This window comes from Pleurodeles waltl, chromosome 11, assembly GCF_031143425.1.
Source record: "Pleurodeles waltl isolate 20211129_DDA chromosome 11, aPleWal1.hap1.20221129, whole genome shotgun sequence".
Taxonomy (NCBI): Eukaryota; Metazoa; Chordata; class Amphibia; order Caudata; family Salamandridae; genus Pleurodeles; species Pleurodeles waltl.
The window spans coordinates 375705626-375724491 of NC_090450.1; the positions used below are offsets into that span (position 1 = coordinate 375705626).

Genomic DNA, 18866 nt, shown 5'->3' on the forward strand with positions numbered 1-18866 from the left:
GTTTGATGCAAATGGATTTATTCCTGGTACTGCTCGCATGTTAATGCTACTACTATACAGGATAGAAATCATATTGAAAAACAAAATTTTTATTGGTCTTTAGCAATGTCACGACTCCTTGAATCAATGATGTCCACAATTATGTCCACCTCTGGAAATGCTGCAAGTAGCTAACATTTCGGTTAATCCACCTCTGACCGCCCTCCAACAAAATAGCTTTCTCAGATCACAATGACTAGCATGCAGTATAAAATCAAATACATAATCCTTTAATCCACAGCTAGTAACATCGCCTACAGACAAAACTGACAACTCATCCTAACAGCAAAACCAGAAGACAGGAATGACTTGTGACTCTCCTGACTATTCCAACAACCATAAACTTTTGATTAAGTTTAATAGTATATTTACCCATGGACCAAGCTTTTCTCTCACCTGTGGCTTCTTTCTTGTGACCTCTAAAAACTTGGAGCTCCTCCTTCAGGTTTCTAATGTCAAAGAGTTTGCACAGGTGATCTCGTGAAGCAGTGAGTAACCAATTACCATTTAGATTCCATTTCACTTCCATCACTGTGTTCTTATGTGCATGTCTGTCAAAAAGAGATGTTACATTTAAATGGCAGAAAAACTTCAATATGCAATTATTAGAGGGCCAATGTTATCTAGCAGTATATACTTGGGCCTTATAGTTTTGACTTGTCTGACATTCCGCTATACCACTCTTAACTCAAATCATGTCATGTGTTTTAAGACATTTTACCCATGAATAGGACAGCTGAATTCCTTATACATCAAGTTAGGCTCATCTTGTTTAAAGGTTACAAACAAACCTTTAGGTAGATCTGCGATTGTCAGCTGGCAGACAGCAGGGAGTGCATGATGAAAAAGTTAAGTTTTAAAGTGTTTACTACTCAATGCTATGGGATGTTCAGAAAGAGATAAGGGACAGATTTATTCTGCAGTCCCTTCTCTAAAGGTAGTCCCTTGGCATATTGTGTAAGCTGGAGTCTAGAGAAACCTATTTAAAAAACTGCAATGCCAAACCTGCCACCGCTGGAGACAGCATGGTTTTGAGAACGTGTGCACTTGTTCCAAGGTGGCTACCTTATTGATTTAAAAAAGCTGGTACATCTGTGCAGGATGTAGGTTGGGGGTGAGGGATTGGGGGGAGGGGGGGGGTGTATGTTTGTGTGTGTGTAAGTAATGAACAAATTCAAAGATTAAAGATTTGTTAGGCAAACTTTATTTTTTCTATACAAACCAAACTACACAAATATTAGAAATTCTAAAGCTATAGTTGTACCTTAAATTTATAATTTTCTCACCACTTTCAAATTACTATAACTCATGTACCTCCTTACACATTGTTGTCAACATGCTAGCCAGAATACATGAACTATAACCCAAACCCTCCCCATGCCCTGCCTAAACCCTTTCATATTAAATCACTTCTGGAATGTAAATCATAGCAATTCTAACAAGACTTATGACGTGTACAGAAAATATTTATAAAACATTATGCTTGGTAAAGTGAGGAGTCGTAGTTAATGTAGTGTGGCTAGCAAGTTCATCAAAGTGAGTACGGAAGTGCGCATGTTATAATAATTTGAAGGTGGTACGTTTATTACAAACTTAAGGTATAACCATAACTTTAGAATTTCTAATGTTTGAGTAGTTTAAGTTTGGTTTGTAGAGTGAACTGGGATGTCGTACAGCAGTAGCATACAGGGGAGTGGCGTGTGGTAGAGTGGAAAGGCGTATCACAGAATTGAGTGGCAGGAGTGTCATAGTGGAGTGGCTTGTCATACAGGAGACACAATGGGCATTCTTGAACGCCAGAACACAGCCAAAGTTTGATCTAAACAATATGGCTGCCTTTTACTTATGTAAAGGCAACCATTAGCCAATCATATACTGCCTTGTCACTGGCAAGGACCGCAGCAACCAGAGAAATTACTACTCCATACCACGGCCCAATATTTCACAAAAGTTATGACTTAACTACTGAACCAATTCACTTAAACTACCAAAAAGGGTAATCTACACATCATAATGTATATTCCTGTCAAATTTCATGAAAATCCGACTGGGCGTTTGACACTACGGCCGAGTCCAAAAGCTATGGAAAATGGTGGAAAATGCATTGGTGGAACAATGTGTCTGGGACCCTCTTAACTAATCATCATAAAACTGCATCATTAGCCAATGTAGAAAAAGTAATATGCCTACAAAGTTTTGTGGGGATTTGTCATATGGGGGAAAGTTATTACCAATAACAAATCAGAGCAATTCTTATCTCTGTGGATCCTAACTATAACTGCAGTGGCTACCACCAATCTGATAAAGAGACACACACATGCACGCACGCTCAGAGTGTTGTAAAAATTATGCAGGAAGCAGAGCCCTCTGGGTAGTTCCTAAGTTTATGTGGAGACTAGCTTCTATAGAGAACACTTTGCAACTCTCTTTCTAGCAAAGTTTTTAAGCATCTGCCTGTGCCCCAAAAGGGCACAGGTTTGATGTGACCCCTGCTGGAAAGCTTAATGTTGCCAGTAAGCAAGGCCCCTGAACTTCCTCTACAGTTGGTGGAATTGTCTAGCTGGGAACAATAACCCCAAGATTCATCTTGATGCATGACTATCTTTGAACTGCTCAAGCAGAGTCAGCCTTGTCTCCAAATGCTTCAACATCCCCTGAAATTCCAGTTGATCACATCTAAAGTTATTTTCTAAGCACTACAATGGTGCCATTAGCTCAGACTATGCATTTAGTGTAACCTGTTCACAAACCATTTTTACTGAGTCCTGTCTGTTTTGAGGTCTGAGGTCCTTCAGAATAGACAGTAAGATGTCACTGGCCATATCCCATAACGAATGGGTGTTCTTTCCCCAGAAAGCCCACCACATTCAAAGAACATAAACCTAGACTATCAGAAGAAAATATTTTCTTGCCAAATGCAGAAGACGCATTGTCTGCCTAGCAGTGGGGAGGGGAAATTTTGGGAGTTCTGAAGGAAAAGCACTGGGATTCTCTCTACTAGCAAGGGCCGGCACCACAAGGCTCTCCTTTGAGGAGACGCCCAAGATAAAGCGTTGGGCATCTCCTCAAAAATCATGGTCACTAGGTGTTGGCCACAGGCAAACTGACCAGAGGGCCCAAGCATGTCTTAAACAAACAAGTTCATTATCTTCAGTAATGCTCTTTCTCGTAGCGACTCTTTAGCTGCAGATTCCTCACCTTTTAAATATTCCCTAATTGTCAAACTGGATCTGGAATGTTTTCAGCACCACTTCCGCACACCAGAAGGTGGTGCCTTGTGGCTCGACACTGACAACTTTCCACTCTGGAAAAGATGTGCGGGCCTATACAGATGCCACTTGAGCACTGACATCAGGTGCTTTCGAGACGATTCGCACCCCCAGAGGCAGAGCTCCAAAGGCAAATTAGTAGACAGTGTAGAGATTCCAAGACTTGATGTTATTACTTGATAGAATCCACTCACAGAATGGGGAGGATAGGATGGTCGGTAAGGAATCAGCTGCTAGACAGTTTCTACTAGAAGGGGATTACCGAAAGTAATTTGCTATTCTGATAGACTTCTAGCCCCAGATTCCTCACCTTTTGAATAGGTACCAAAGCAATATCTATTTTGAGATGAGTCTTTGAAAAGACTCAAACCAGAAACTCCTGCAGGGCCAACTGGGCAAAATGCCCCTCCCAGCTAATCTGAATGTCCAGGCAATAATGCTTTGTGAACCCGTGGAGGGACACTCATGTAGTCACATGGCAAAATGTCTACGGCAGGAACTCTGTGTTCCAATGGAGTGGTAGCAGCTTTGAACCTGGCGGAATGAGCATGCAGTCCTTCTGAAGACTGCTTTTTAGCCAATGCATAGCAGATCTAGTGGGAGATAGTTCTCATCTGCACTATCTTGCCTTCTTTCGCTCCAGAGCGTCCCACAAACAGCTGATCGCCCACCAGGTGGTCTTTAGTGCAATCTATGTAAAAGATCAGCACCCTCTCGCGGTCTAAGCAATAAAGTCTCTCCTCCTCCTTAGAGGGGTGAGGTGGGGTGAGGCTGAGCGTCAGCAGGCAGATGGTTTGACCAACATCAAATGGCATTGCCAAGACCCCGCCAGGAAATAAGACTCTCCTGATTGTCACTTTGTGTCCCACTCTGTCACCCTGTCTACTTTGAACTGCTATTGCTCCCCTTCCTATGCCCCCTTGGACAAGGCACCTATGATACAAATGGACTGGACTCTATCCTGGACTTTCCTCCATCATCAACCCAGCCCATTCCACTACCCCCTCTGCGTCTTAGCACTTAAACACCCTTTGAAAAATACATGTAGGGAGTATGTCAAATGAATTAAGTATGTATTTGTTTAACAAGGTTTAGACATTGCCATTCAACTGTACAGTAATGTATACATAGGAAAGACCTGTAGTTGGCTGCAGTCAACACACCAGGAGCGATAGTGGGGCACAATAGAGATGCCAAAGGGTACAGTGAGTGGCCATAGAAGTGGGAAAAACAGCCTGCCATTGACAATGTCAAACACAAAACTGTCAATTAAATGTGAATTTACACTGTCTTACTTGTGTCTCACTGGAACCATTAACAAATGATTGCACTTCTGTTGTCCTTATCCTTATCCTCTGCCTCCTCATCTTCACTGTCCACAGAGTCCACTGCTGCCACACAGCCTTCTCCAGCCTCCTCCTCCTGCAGAAAAGGCACCTGGCGACACAAGGCATGGTTGTGCAACATACAGCATGCCACGATGATCTGGCAGACCTTCTTGGGTGAGTAGCACAGGGATCCACCTGTTAGATGCAGGCAACGAAACCTGGCCTTTAGGAGGCCAAAAGTCCTGTCTATAATTCTTCTGGTTCGCCCATGTGCCTTATTGTAACGTTCCTCTGCCCTTGTCCTGGGATTCCTCACAGGGGTCAGTAGCCATTAGAGGTTGGGGTAACCAGAGTCACCTGCAAATATCGAGGGACAACTGTTAGCCACACACTAACCCTTAGGGCCCACACCAAACCCATACACCAACATATACTGGGTGGAAACAGGGCTCACCTATTAGCCACACCCTGTGCCTCTGGAGTTGAACCATCACATTTGGGATGCTGCTATCCCTCAGGATAAAGCCATCATGCACAGACCCTGGATATTTTGCATTGATGTGGGAGATGTACTGGTCTGCCAGGCATACCATCTGCACATTCATGGAGTTAAAGCTTTTTCGATTTCTGAACACCTGTTCATTGAGAGGGGGGGGGGGGGGAGTACAAATGCAATATGTGTGCCATCAATTGCCCCAATAATGTTGGGGATATGTCCCATTGCATAGAAGTCAGCTTTCACTGTGGCCAAATCCTCCACGTGGGGCAAAACAATGTAGCTGCACATGTGTTTAATCAGGGCAGACAACACTCTTGTCAGCACTATTGAGAACACTGGCTGTGACATTCTTGCTGTCATGCCCACTGTCACTTGGAAAGAACCAGTTGCCAGGCAATGGACCACTGATAGCACTTGCACAAGAGGGGAGATCCCGGTGGGGTGACGGATAGCACAGATTAGGTCAGGCTCCAACTGGGCACACAGCTCCGGGATTGTGGCCCTGTCCAGTCTATAGATGAAGATAATGTGTCTGTCCTCCATTGTTGCCAAGTCCACCAGGGGTCTGTACACGGGGGATGTCTCCATCTCCTATTTATCCGCAGCGGTTGCAATCTATGGGGCAAAATGGTGAGCAGCTGCTCATTATCTCTTAATTCCAACCACTACAGTTCAATGCATATTGTGATTGTAACAGTATTTTGTTGGAGAAGTCCAAATGGTGCATTTGTGTACTGCGACACCATTAGGATCCATGGCCTGCCACCCTCCCTTTGAAATGGCGTACGCCTGTCCTGTATGGAGGGAGAGGTGGAAATGAGGTAATTCCACTGACGACGTGTGCGGTTGCGGGACGCGGTCAAAAACTGGCGTGCAACTCCTCATTGGTTAACATTGGGCCCTATGGGGTACAGTGGCCAATGATGATGTACGCCGGTGGTGACAGTATGCACCGCTGCGGACGTCACCACCATTTTCCATCTGTTCACTCACTTGCTACCTGACCTTTGACAGGAGAGGTCCTACACTGCATGTGCTGCTTTGACCTTTGTCTGGAACTGACCATGGCTTGTGTGACTGGGGAAAGGGCCCCTGCCTTCACCTCTGCGGAGTTGTAGAGACTGGTGGACGGGGTCCTACCCCAGTACCGAATACTGTATGGACATCCAGACCAACAGGTGAGTACGATGCATGGTGCATGAATGCATGGAGTGCTGTGTGTGAAGGCCTCATGTAGGGGGTGGGTGGTGGATGGGCCCTGGGCAGCATGCAGCATTTATGGTGGGCCATGTCTGTGCTAATGGGAAGGGGCATGGTGGTCCATGAGTGTAACAGGCAGGACGGTCGGACTAATACCTTTCCCTGTGTCCATTTCCCTGCAGGTCAGCGCCCATCAAAAGAAGGGAAGGATGTGCGGACCCTGGGGGTCTACGGCAGGCGGAGCACCCACTGTCAGAAACGGTGGGAGGACCTGAGACTCTGGGCCAGCTGGGGATGGCCTCCCAACAAGGAAGGGGTGCCTGTCGGACCCTGACCCCCCCATAAGGCCTGCATACTGGTGGTGGCCTATCCAGAGCTGAATGAGCACTTTGGGGCATCACAGCAGCCACAAGGGGGTGAGTACAGTGCCCCAATGTACAACTTGCACCTGGTGGGGCGGGATCCGGGTGGGGGGTGTGTGCCTTGTGGGTGCCCCTAGGCCAGGCCTGGTATGGCGGGGTTGGTCCCATGTTGGGCAGGGTTCTGATGTGAAAGTACTCCATCCAAGCTAGTAGGCATCCACTACTGGGCAGGGATCTGTGGGTCTCAGGTATGGGGGCATGGCCAAGATGGCGGAGTAGACAGACACGTCTTTGGGAGCTCTGCCGCCCGGGCCAGAAAAAGCAGTGCAGCGGGTCCGGGCCCTCTCCCGCTGGGCAGTTCCAAGTGGCGGAGGGCGTGGACTGTGCCTGGCGGACAGACAGGGCACCCAGAGTGTCAGCGGCGCGGGCCCCGGGCCGGGCGTGTTCGGGCAGCGGCACGTAGGCCGCGTGTGGCTGGTGCTGGTGGTTGGGCCAGGCCTCCGGCCCCGAAGACGGCGAGGGGATGGACGGCTGTGGCCCGTGAGGCTTGGAGGGGCCGGCATAAATGAGTGGGGCTGCTTTGCCGCCGCCCGGAGTGGTGGGCTTTCTGCCCTCTGGGCACAGTGTGATGGCGGCATAAGGGGTGGTTGACGGGGCTGATCGGCCCGCGGCACTGTGAGGTGCAGTGAGGAGTCGCAAAGAGGATGCGGACAGCGATGCAGTGCAGCTTGGGCCTTCTAGCCTTGAGAAGACTCAGGGGGCCTGGGAGAGACCAGTGGCGGCCCCAGAGAGTTGAGACGTGGCGAGTGGCTCTTCCGGTCACGGCTTGCAGCGGTGTACGGTAGTCCCGGGGGGAGCTGGAAGCGACACTGCGACTGGCGCAAGGAGTTCAGCGGTACGGCTCGGCCCGCGGCGAGGGGACAGGGATCCTGCGGAGCGTGCTCACCTGCGGGGACCGTAGCAGAAGCCTTGTGGGTACCGAGAGTGTGGTGATGGCTTCTACCAAAACCTAAGAGGGACCAGTCGGTAAGAGAGATGCTGACAAGATCGCAGCCGTCGCAGAGCAGGCAGGCTGAGGCCGCAGCTTCGGCACAGGGGCCCGAAAGCCTGGGCGAAGCAGAGGCTGATGGAGGCCCCGGTTACAAAAGGTTTCCTTCCCTGTTCGACTTGCTGAGGGTAAACCTGCAGGAGCTTGGAAGAGATATCGCCCAGGAGATGCAGGAACTGCGTTCTGGTATCACATCGCTGGGAGAAAGAGTGTCCAGTATGGAGAATAATGAGATCTCCAGAGGGTAGGAAGTCGAACAACTCCAACAGGAAATACTCCGTTTGCGTGAGCATCAGGAACAGTTGCAGACTGCGACTGAAGATTTGGAAAATCGTTCTAGGCGGCATAATATACACATCAGAGGGGTTCCACCAGGGGCTGAGGGAGAGGACACTTGAGAGTTTGTCACAGCCTTGTTTCACTCCCTCTTGTCCCCTGCGAACACGCAGGAGGTCACTCTGGACCGGGTCCACAGAGCGGGCCGGATGGGGGGCACCGTGGTGCGCACCCCTGATATTTTAGCGTGTGTCCATAGTTTTATGGTCAAAGAAGCTATACTGCAGAAGGTGCGGAACTTGACGCAGATCCAGTTTCGGGGGCACAGCCTGCAGTTTTACCAAGACCTCTCCGTGTTGACTCTGCAGAGACTCAGAGTTTAAGCCTATCACGGATCACCTCCGGGCTGCCTCCACGTCCTATACCTGGGGTCATCCCTTTAGACTGGTGTTCTGATGGGGCGACCAGATGAGACAAGTGAAGAATCTCCAGGAGGCCCGTCGGGTCCTGGGTCTGGAGGAGACTGAGCAGAGGACGGGATCCACGGGGGCAGGCCCTGCTGAGCACCAACCGGGATGGCGGCGAAGAGAAGAGGAGGCTGTCGCGGCCGTCGTCAAAGGAACGAGAACGGGAGAGACAGGCAGTTTTGAATAGTGTCGCTGCCAGTGCTGGCCCATAGGCCTTGACTGTTGCTGATGGTGGGGGGAGGTGCCCCTGGGCCGCCCTGCGCAGGTGGAGTGAACTGGACTGGAGCTGAGCCTGGGTGGAAGGGCTTCTGGATGACAGGAGCAAGCCCCACTATAGGTCCTGGACCTCGGCTTGGAGCTCTACCTCGACGTTTCACAGAGGACTAGATTGTTGATTGTTCTGCACCTGTTGTGCCTTCTTGTCTAGTTACACTGTACCCAATCTGCAGGAACTCTGCTCTGTCGGTGCTTGCTATGGGACCACCTGTCTGCCTTATCCGGGGCTGCCCCCGAGCTTGACCCCACCGTGAAGCCCGATTGTCGTGGCCTTTTGTCCCCCTCCATGGGTCTGAGTTTTAAGTGCATTAGCCTTAATAAACCTTCGAAGAGACTGGCAGTCTTATCTTTCTTGGGGCGCCCTGGGAGTCATGTTTGTTTGATACAGGAAACGCATTTACTGGCTACTGATACCTATCATATGTGCTCTAGGTGGTTCCCCTTGCAGTATTGGTCCTCCGCTTCCACTAAGCAGGGTGGGGTGGCGATTTTGTTTTCGAGGTCCTTCCCTGGGGAGGTCATTGCTAAGATTCACGAGGTCAGGGGCAGGTATCTGGCTCTAAGAGTCCGAATGGACTCTTCATTTCACAATCGCCAATATATACGCACCAAACACTCAACAAGAAAGTTTCATTAAGCAGGCGATTTCCCCGACGTTTACGACTTCGGATAGGGCCTTACTTGTGGGTGGGGACTTCAATATTGTTATGGACAACAATTTGGATAGATCAGGGCATAGGTACGGGCATACTGGGGCTTTGACCTCAGCAGGGTTACAGTGGCTGGCTGACTGTGATTTGGAGGATATATGTGGCGGGCAGCCCATCCAGGTCTACGAGATTACTCGTTTTACTCTGCAGCTTTTAAAACCTATGCATGCATAGACTACTTCTTAGCTACCTCGGAGTTCCGCACACGGGTTCAGGAGACCTCAATAGAGCCTAGGGCTCTGGCGGATGATGCTCCCATAACTTTGACAGCCCGCATGGATCTCGGTCCCGCACGGGTTCCTGGATGGCGCTTTCGGGACACGATGCTGCAGTCCCAGGATGTGGCAGACACTATGCACCAGTCGATCAGGAACTATCTTGATCAGAATGATAATGGATAGTGTGGAGACATTGTGGGAGGCGCTTAAAGTGGTCATGCGCAGGGAGGTGATTTCACTCTCGGCTAAACAAAATAGGGCCCCGAGGGATAAGCAGGAGGCCCTGGATCGGAGAGTAACGCCACTGGAGCGTTCCCATAAGCGTACGGGAGCCCCCAGAGTATGGAGAGAGCTGGAGAAAATGTGCTTGCAATTGAAGAGATTGGACTGGGATAGGGCGGAATATGCACTGGGGCGCCTTAAGCACAAGTATTATGTAGGGGGCGATATATGTGGGAAGCTCCTGGCTCAGAAATTGAGGGCCTAGAGACACGCCCCTGCTGTGCGAATGGTGCGTTCCCCTTCCCTGGGCGAGGTGCGCACTGACATGCAAATCGCCGAAGCCTTTGCTGATTTCTACCGGGAACTATATATGGAGGGCCCAGCTATTGACTGTGACCCCTCTTCCTACCTCTCTGATTGCGTAATCATGCCACTCAGGGAGCAGGATGCAGCTCTCCTCGATCGAGGAGGAGGTGATTTCGGCGATCTCACGTCTGAAGGTTGAGAAGTCACCTGGCCCGGACAGTTTTACTCCTCTTTTCTATAAAACTTTCTGTCTGGAGCTCGCACCGGTACTCACCCGGCTGCTTAACTCTTTCACAACGACCAAAACGCTTGCTCCTATTATGCTTGAAGCCATTATCACGGTCATCCCTAAGCCCGGGAAGAACCCGGAGGAGTGTGGGTCTTATCAACCCATCTCGCTCCTCAACACAGACGCCAAGCTGTTTACGGGTGTATTAGCGCAGCGCCTTAACCCGTACGTGCCTAGGTTCATTGACCCAGATCAGGCGGGTTTCATACCCCATCAACAGGTCTAGTAGGGAGGCACTCCTTCTTACTATCGATGCGGAGAAGGCGTTCGACAGAGTGCATTGGCCTTACCTTTTCCAGGTGCTGGAGCGTTTCGGTGTGGGGCCGATGCTCCTGACTTGGATCAAATGTGTCTACGGCGGGCCCAGTGCGGCAGTACGCGTTAACGGATCAGTATCACTGCTATTCCCAATAAGAGGAACGAGACAGGGGTGCCCCCTCTCCCCACTTCTGTTCGCTCTCTATATGGAACCCCTGGCACAAAGACTTCGAGCTGATCCTCATATTACAGGCATTAAATTTGGGGGTGACCACCACCTTATCAGTCTGTACGCGGATGACTTGATTCTTCCGCTAGCAGAGCCCATGGTCTCGCTTCCGGCGCTTACAGATGCTTTACATGCATTTGGCGTAGTCTCAGGGTTCAGAGTGAACGCACAGAAGTCAAAGATCTTGAATTTGTCGGTCCCTCCAGGCCGAGTTATGCTCTAGATTTCCCTTTATTTGGGCGTTGTCACACGTCCTGTATCTAGGCATTGTTTTAGCGAAGACGGCTGCAAAGACATCCCGCATGAATTATGCGGCCCTCTCCAGGGAGGTACTCAGGGACTTCAAGATGTGGGGGAAGCATAGGCTATCTTGGTTCGGTAGGATTGCTGCAGTTAAAATGACTATCTTGCCGCGTATACTTTATCTGTTTCAGACACTTCCTCACACTCCACCACCTGGTGCTCTAGCTACGCTTCAGACAGCGATTTTGAAGTTTATCAGGGACCGGAGACCCGCACGGATTTCCCGCTAAACTTTATATTGCTCCAAGATGGAGGGGGGGCTGGCAGTGCCCTGTCTGTTAAAATACTATCAGGCGGCTCAGCTGTGCTTTTTAGTGGAGTGGAGCTGCCCGTTGACAGAGAAGCACTGGTGTTTTATGGACCAAGCGGTTGCTGGGTACCATATATGGAGGGAACCTTGGTTGCGACATCAGCACAGAGCTGCAGGGCTCTACTCCTCTCCTATTATGGGCACGACTTTTGGGGTGTGGGATGCGGTGGCGCTCAGATGCGGCCTGACAACCTTCCCTTCCCCCCATGACACCGATATGCGCGAACCCAAAGTTTGCTCCTGGCCTGAATTCGGAGGGCCTTCAGCGTTTGCATGCTGGGGGGTGCAGAAGGGTGGGGAGCCTATTTGACAAAGATGGTATTATTCCCTTTGACCAGTTGCGGGACACCAATGGTTTAACGGAAGCAGATAGACTGACTTATTACCAGGTCCGGCATTGGGTGCTACAGCCAACGGTTAAGTCCCTAGTTGCCAGAACACTCACTGCATTTGAGAAATCTCTTGTAGGGAAGAAAGATGATAAGATGATGGTACTGGAAATGTATGAACATCTCCACAGGGCCATGCCATTCTCCAAGACGACGGGGCAGAAGCGATGGGAGAAGGAGATTGAGAAAGAATTGACGGAGCAGGAGTGGGAGGGAATATATTTCAGGGCACACCACACAGCTCACCATATACCAGAGGTACTTCTTGGTACTATACTACTGTGAGGATGCGAGAGTGGGACCCCACTAAGTCTGGGCTCTGCTGGAGGGGTTGTGGAAATATGGGCACACTCATTCACTTGCTGTGGCACTGCCCAATGCGGACAAGATATTGGAACAGCATTTTGGGTGAAATAGAGTATTTCACACACAGATCCCAAGGCTCCCGACGTACACCATTTTGGGTTTATCTAACTCTCTCAATTTTCCCCTCCGTTCTTTGAAGAGTCCTCAGATTGCCCTTGCCCTCAATGCGGCACATTAGGTGATTCTTGGCCTATGGGGCACGGACGGGGTTCCAAGCTATACCTCCTGGTTTTGTAAGCACTGGTATATTTTGGCGACGGAGAAACTAACTCTAGCGGCCAGTCAGAGGGCAGACCTTTGAGGTTGCTTGGTGATGCTTGATCAGGGTGGAGGTAGTCTGGCCTGGGGGGGGGGGGGGGGGGGGGGGGGGGTTGGGGGGAGTCATGTGAGGTGGACCTTAATGGATGGGGGTGAGGTTCGGGTGGGCGCAGGACGGCGCATGGCTGAGTATAGCTGTGAGGGGTTATGTTGCTTTATTTTGTTCTCGTTGTATTCAACCTTTATTTCTATTCTCTTTCTTTTCGGCTAGCCCTCGGACTTTAACGGTGTTCGTTCTGGTTTGTGATTAATTGATGCAGGAGAGACAAGAATGTATTAAGCTTTGGCTGTATAGCCTTCTCTGGCAGAGCTACTTCTTGGGGCTATTTGACAGATGATGCTATGCGCTGCCGGCCCGCGAGGTTGTAGGCGCTCAGCTGTGTAACGTGTTTCTTGCATCTTCAACTAATAAACAGATATGATCCATGAAAGACTGTGGCCTTGCACTCCCCAGGACCAAGCAGTGGGCAAGTCACGCACTCGAAAGACTGTGGCCTTGCACTCCACAGGACAAAGTGATGGGCTTGTTGCCCCCTCTAGGACCAGTGGCGTTGTACCAGCTTCCAGCTGAGATGCCCCCCCCCCCCATTCCCCATCCCCCTTAGGTGCCTATTTTTGACCTGATGACCCTGCAGTGTTCTCTCCATGTTGTGGCAGGAGTACGGGGGGCCTTGGACTATGTGATGTGGCCCTGTGGCCCATGGACATTCAGGACTGGGCAGTGTCCCTACATTTGTAAATATGTATATACTTTTTGATTTTGATGCACGTATTTATACTATTTTATCTTATTACACTCCATGTAATCAATTCCTTTTGGCCTTGCATTATTCCTGAGGGGTAAGGGGTGTATATGTATGGATACTGCATCTGGTTATGTGTATGGTGTTGGGGTTAGGAGTGTTGCATGTGTGTGTCACTCTTCTCCCCTCCCGTGTGCTAGGCTGCAGTACTCACCGTGGCAGTCTTCGCCGGCGTTGGTGTTCATAATGGAGCAGAAGTTAGAAAAGCATGGGGAACACATGCAACTCGGGCTCCACGGCGGCGTGGTTTTTCCCTGAGTCTCCACAGGTGAGTCCCCTGACTTCTGAAATTTGTTTCCACCAGGCTTTTGATGTCATTGGTACCGCCCGGGAAAAGGTGGCAGATTGGTGTCTCATAATACAGTGAGCGGAACATTGTCTTCCGCCTGGCTGTAGGCGGTTACCAATGTGGTGCCTGTTGGTTTCGCCCTGGCGATCGGTGTGTTAAAAAGTGGCTGTCTGTCTGAGTGGCTTCCACCGTGGTCATACTTTCATATTTATTACCGCCGGCTTGTTGGCGGTATTACCGCCACTTCATCTCAGACTGCCAGGGTCGCAATGAGGGCCATAGTGTGAACAGATTCCAGGAATTCTTCTGAGCCTTAAAAGAGGCTAAAGTACTAATGCTCTCTTTTGTGGTAGTGTGGTCGAGCAGTTAGGCTTATCGGAGGGTAGTGCAAAGCATTTGTTGTACACACACAGTGAAGGAATTAGGCACACTCTCAATGACTAAATCCAGACCAATGCATTTATACTGGAAAAATATATTTGTTACTTTATTTCTAGAACCAAAAGATTCTTGTTGCAGGTAAGTACAGTTGTAGGTACGTATCAAGCGTATGTATCAAATGTACTTTGTTTAAGTTTGGCAAATAAAACTACTTGGGTATGTCGCATGCAGCAGGGCGGGCATCTCCACTAGCGGGAGTGCCCTGGGGCACTGTAACACAGATAGATTTCTACACCGGTATTGTGGGACTTGTGTGAAGTAATCTTTGTATGTGAATTTGTATTCTTATATAATAAGAGTTTCCACAGGTTAGCACCACACACACTCAGCAGCACAGGGACGGCTGGGTGCACAGTGCAAACAAAGCGTTGGGCTCCAGATGCTGATGGGTTAGGGGAGTATTCGGGGGTGAGGGGGGTGGGGGGGGGGAAGAGAGGTTTCCACAGGTTAGCACCAAACACACACTCTCAGCGGCACAGAGTGCAAACAGCGTTGGGCTCCCTCAATAGGGGATGCTGCAGGCTGGGCCAGGGAGTCCGTTCCGGAAAACCACAGGCTGGATAAGGTGGGCCGCCTGCTGAACATTGCTGGACCGTCTGTCGGATTCCCCAAGGCCAGGGGGCTTTGGGCATCTGGTATCTTCATCTGGTTCTCTCGCAGTGAGAGGGGCTTCTGGATTTAGGCTTCAGGTGTCGTCATGTAAGCCAGGAGGGGTCAACACAAGGTCAGAATCGCCTGGGGACTTGCTCTTGACCAGTGGGCCACCTGGACACTGGCTTTGGGTGCAGAGTGGACAGGACTCATGGATCTGGGATGGTTCTGGAGTCCTTCTTGGAGGTTCTTGTGAACAGGTCCGCTGTCCTAGGGAGTTCTTGGTCCTCTGGTGGGCAGGCAGTCCTCTGGGGGTTTGTAGAGGTCCCTGGTTCTGCAGGATGCACCATTTTTTTGTTTAACAGGGCTTCCAAAACTGCTGACAGGCCAGAAAGCTGGGACCAAGTCAGTTGGTGTCTGGAGTCTTCTCTGCTGGGGTCGCTTATTAGACCTTCTTGCTTCTTTCTTCTTGAGGTTGCCAGGAATCTGGTGAGCTAGGTTCAGGGGTGCCCTTAAATCCTTGATTTACGGGTGTTACAGGGGTGAAAGGGCAGTAGCCAATGGCTGCTGTCCCTGAGGGTGGCTACACCCTTCCTGTGTCCACTCCCTCTAGGGAGGTGGACACATTCCCCAACCGTACTGGTCCTAATCCTCCAAACCAAGATGGAGGATTCTGCACGAAGGGGGGTTACTTCAGCTTTGGACACCTTAGGGGTGGTCCCAGCTGGAGTGGTCACTCCTTCCTGTTTTACCCAATTTTCCCACCTGACTTGCTGCCAAAAGTGGGGCTTTTTCCAGGTGGGCAGACATCTCCACTAGCTGGAGTGCCCTGGGGCACTGTAACATGAGGCTTGAGTCTTTGAGGCTCACCACCAAGTGTTGCAGTTCCTGCAGGGGGGAGGTGTGAAGCACCTCTACCCAGGGCAGGCTTTGTGCCCTCCCACTCCATGGGGTCCGTCAGAAACATATCTTTTAGTGGCAGGCTGGCACAGACTGTTCAGCCTTACACTAACGGGTTGGTTAAAATACAGGGGGCATCGTCAAGAAGCCCTCTGGGCGCATTGCACAATAATTCCAACACTGGCATCAGTATGGGTTTATTGTGCTGAGAAGTTTGATACCAAGCTACCCAGCCTTCAGTGAACCCATCATTGAGTTGTGGAGTCTGTAATGACAAGCTCCTAGTCCATGCACTTAATATGGTCACACTGCACTTACAATGTCTAAGAATGGACTTAGACACTGTAGGGGCATACTGATCATGCAGCTATGCCCTCACCTGTGGTATAATGCAATCTGCCTTAGGGCTGTAAGGCCTGCTAGAGGGGTGACTTACCTATACCACGGGCAGTGATTGGTGGGCATGGCACCCTGAGAGGGATGCCATGTCGACTAACTTTTTCTCCCCATCAGCACAGACAATCTGCAATGGTAGTGTACATGAGCTTGGTGAGGGGTCCCTGAGGGTGGTACAATACATGCTGCAGCCCTAATGGACTCTCCCTGGTTACAGTGCCCTTAGCACCACTGGTACCTTTTACAAGGGACTTAGCTGTTTGCCAGGGGTGTGCCAATTGTGGGAACACTGGCAGTTTAGTGAAGGAACACTGGTGCTGGGGCTTGGTTAGCAGGATCCCAGCACACTTTCAGTCAAGTCAGCATCAATATCAGACAAAAAGTGGGGGATAACCATGCCAAAAGGGGGACTTTCCTACACATAGAACCTGTTTGCCCATGCCCAAAGCAAAGCTGTGAAGTGAAAGAGAAAGAACAAATAACACATCATAGTTTGGCCTGCACAGGAACAATCTGGAGAGTACTGCACTCAGCCACAAACTTGTCCCAACAGAAATATACTTTTTGTCAAGGGGCGCCTGGCTGTCAAGATGACGTCAACCACCTCTGGCAGAAAGCCAAAGGTGTTCGTTCAGTGGTCGGTGCTAAGTCTCCTCACATGAAGGTGGAGGTTCCAAATGCCTGGGTGCAGCATCCTGCCCTGCTGCTGCAAAAGCAGGTCTTCCCAGAGTGCAGCCTAATCAGAGAACATGTGCTCAAGACCAGGAGTTCTGAATTATACTTCCAATGCCCCATCCAGAGCCACTGGGATGACTTGGGCCCGGCCTGTTCTGATCTTCCTGAACACTCATGCAGCAGCAGTATTAGTGGAAATGCATACAGAAGTCACAAGTTCCACTCGAGGCAGAACGTGGTGCAGAACAAAAGACACCAAGGAAACTACAATGCACAGGAGTGCTGACATGCACATTCTTGCCATTGGTGAAATGATCAAGCCACGGTTATTCTCATTAGTGGAAGAGACCTTGCACCACCTCCAAATGTAACTACCACTCATCATCTGCTGGCAGCTAGCGGCTGAGCTAACTGGCCCTGGCATTCATGGATCCTGCAAGGGGGTTCTTTTCTCCATTAGGAAAATTCCTTGGCGAACCAGCCACTTCCAGAGGAAGAAGGGCTCGTGGCACAGGGTCTGTGACAGAGAAAAGAGCTGTCCCCGGGGAGATGTCTAACCCAATGGCCTTGTGCAAGTCCTTATACCGGTTGTCATTCTTGGAGGGCTGAACTAACTCATCAACCAGGTCATAATCATTATGGTGTCTGTCCCAGAAAGGGAATGCAAAGTATACTGCCTGCCTTGTGGAGCAGAAATGGATCCTCTGCTGGATTTGTGTGCGACGTTGGTTAAAATCAGACCGGAGTCGATTTGGTATAGAAGAGAACAATCAAGGCCACCTCTTTGGCCAGCGAGTTCGGCATGGGTGTACTTACCTGACACAACTGTGGGTGCCATAAGCAGGTGAGAACAGGACAGTGAGGCAAGACTGACACAAAGGGACCAGATGGCACCAAGTCCGAACGCACCAGCAGTATTCCAGGTGGAAAGCCTCTTGGCTACTTGTGGCCCAAAGGCACGCCAGGCTGGGTCAGTATGGAACAGAAGAGCCAAACCATTACTGTGCATAACTCTTCAATCTAGTGCAGCATGGAAGACGACCCCGGAAATTGTGTGTGTGCCAGAACCACCTGCAGAATCGACTCAAGTTGGTCCACTTCAAGAGCATGACTGAAATGGCTGGCATAACCCACGCACTTTTTCAGAGGCATGAGGGCAGTGCAAAGGAGTGGAACTCTGCTTTGATTTATTTTGTGTTTTGTGCTTGCTTGTAGACTTGAAGCATGATGAAGACTGGCCTCTGGGGCGGCTCTGCCGACTTCAAGAATGGGAGCTGAAGCAGGAATAACATCGGACTTTTAATACAGAATGGAACTTAGAGCGGTCCAGGTACTGAGTTTTCTTATGCTTGCTGACAAAGTTCCCTGATGGCCTCCTTGTTCAAACGCCCACAGTCTTTGCATGTCTTCAAGTTGAGGCTCTACCCCAGACACCACAGGCACACATGGAGGCTATCTGTCCCAGACGTCTGTTGCGACAGACTCTACAGGGTTTGAAACCTGTCATTTTTAGGGAGTGACATCCCTTGCACACTAAGTGAACATGGAGAAAAAACTTGAGTCTCTGAGAGATGATCTGAAGCTCCTCACTCACACCTGGTGGAGTAGAAAGAAAGAAACTGAACATCAGCACATAGGAGTGGTGCCTATGTAGGCCCCGGGCATCATTTCCAGAGCAGAATGGCATTACAGCTGAGCTGCAAAGCACCATCTTCTGGTGCGCAGAAGTACCACTGAAAAAGTTTCCGGACCCAGTCTGATGGCTGGAGAATCTTTAAAAAAATTAGGAATCTGCGGCTAGGTGTCTATCAGAATAAGTAGCCATGAGAGTGTCCATTAGGACCTTGTTAAATCGTAATAGTGGTTCAAATGAGGTTGGACCTGGTGGAATATTTTCAGTCAATAAACTGGCTTTGGATTCCAGAGTTGGCAATTGCAAGTACAGCATTTTTGCTGTTTTCAGCACTACTACAGCACTTTTTCAGTGGCCACACCAGGTGGCAGTTCTAGCTCTGTCCCTGGTGAGGATTTAGCCCACCGGCATTTTGCAAGTCAACGTACAACATACGGTAGGGGGGGTTTAGCAGAT

General features: G+C 50.0%; 1 protein-coding gene across 1 annotated transcript in view; it reads right to left on the reverse strand.

The window, feature by feature from the left end:
• WDR33 (WD repeat domain 33) overlaps positions 1–18866 on the reverse strand; it is a 1025118-nt gene that overhangs the window by 423195 nt on the left and 583057 nt on the right. The window contains exon 9 of the mRNA XM_069213677.1: positions 436–590. Within this exon, the coding sequence (XP_069069778.1) occupies positions 436–590 (155 nt within the window). The remainder of the gene's footprint in view (positions 1–435; positions 591–18866) is intronic.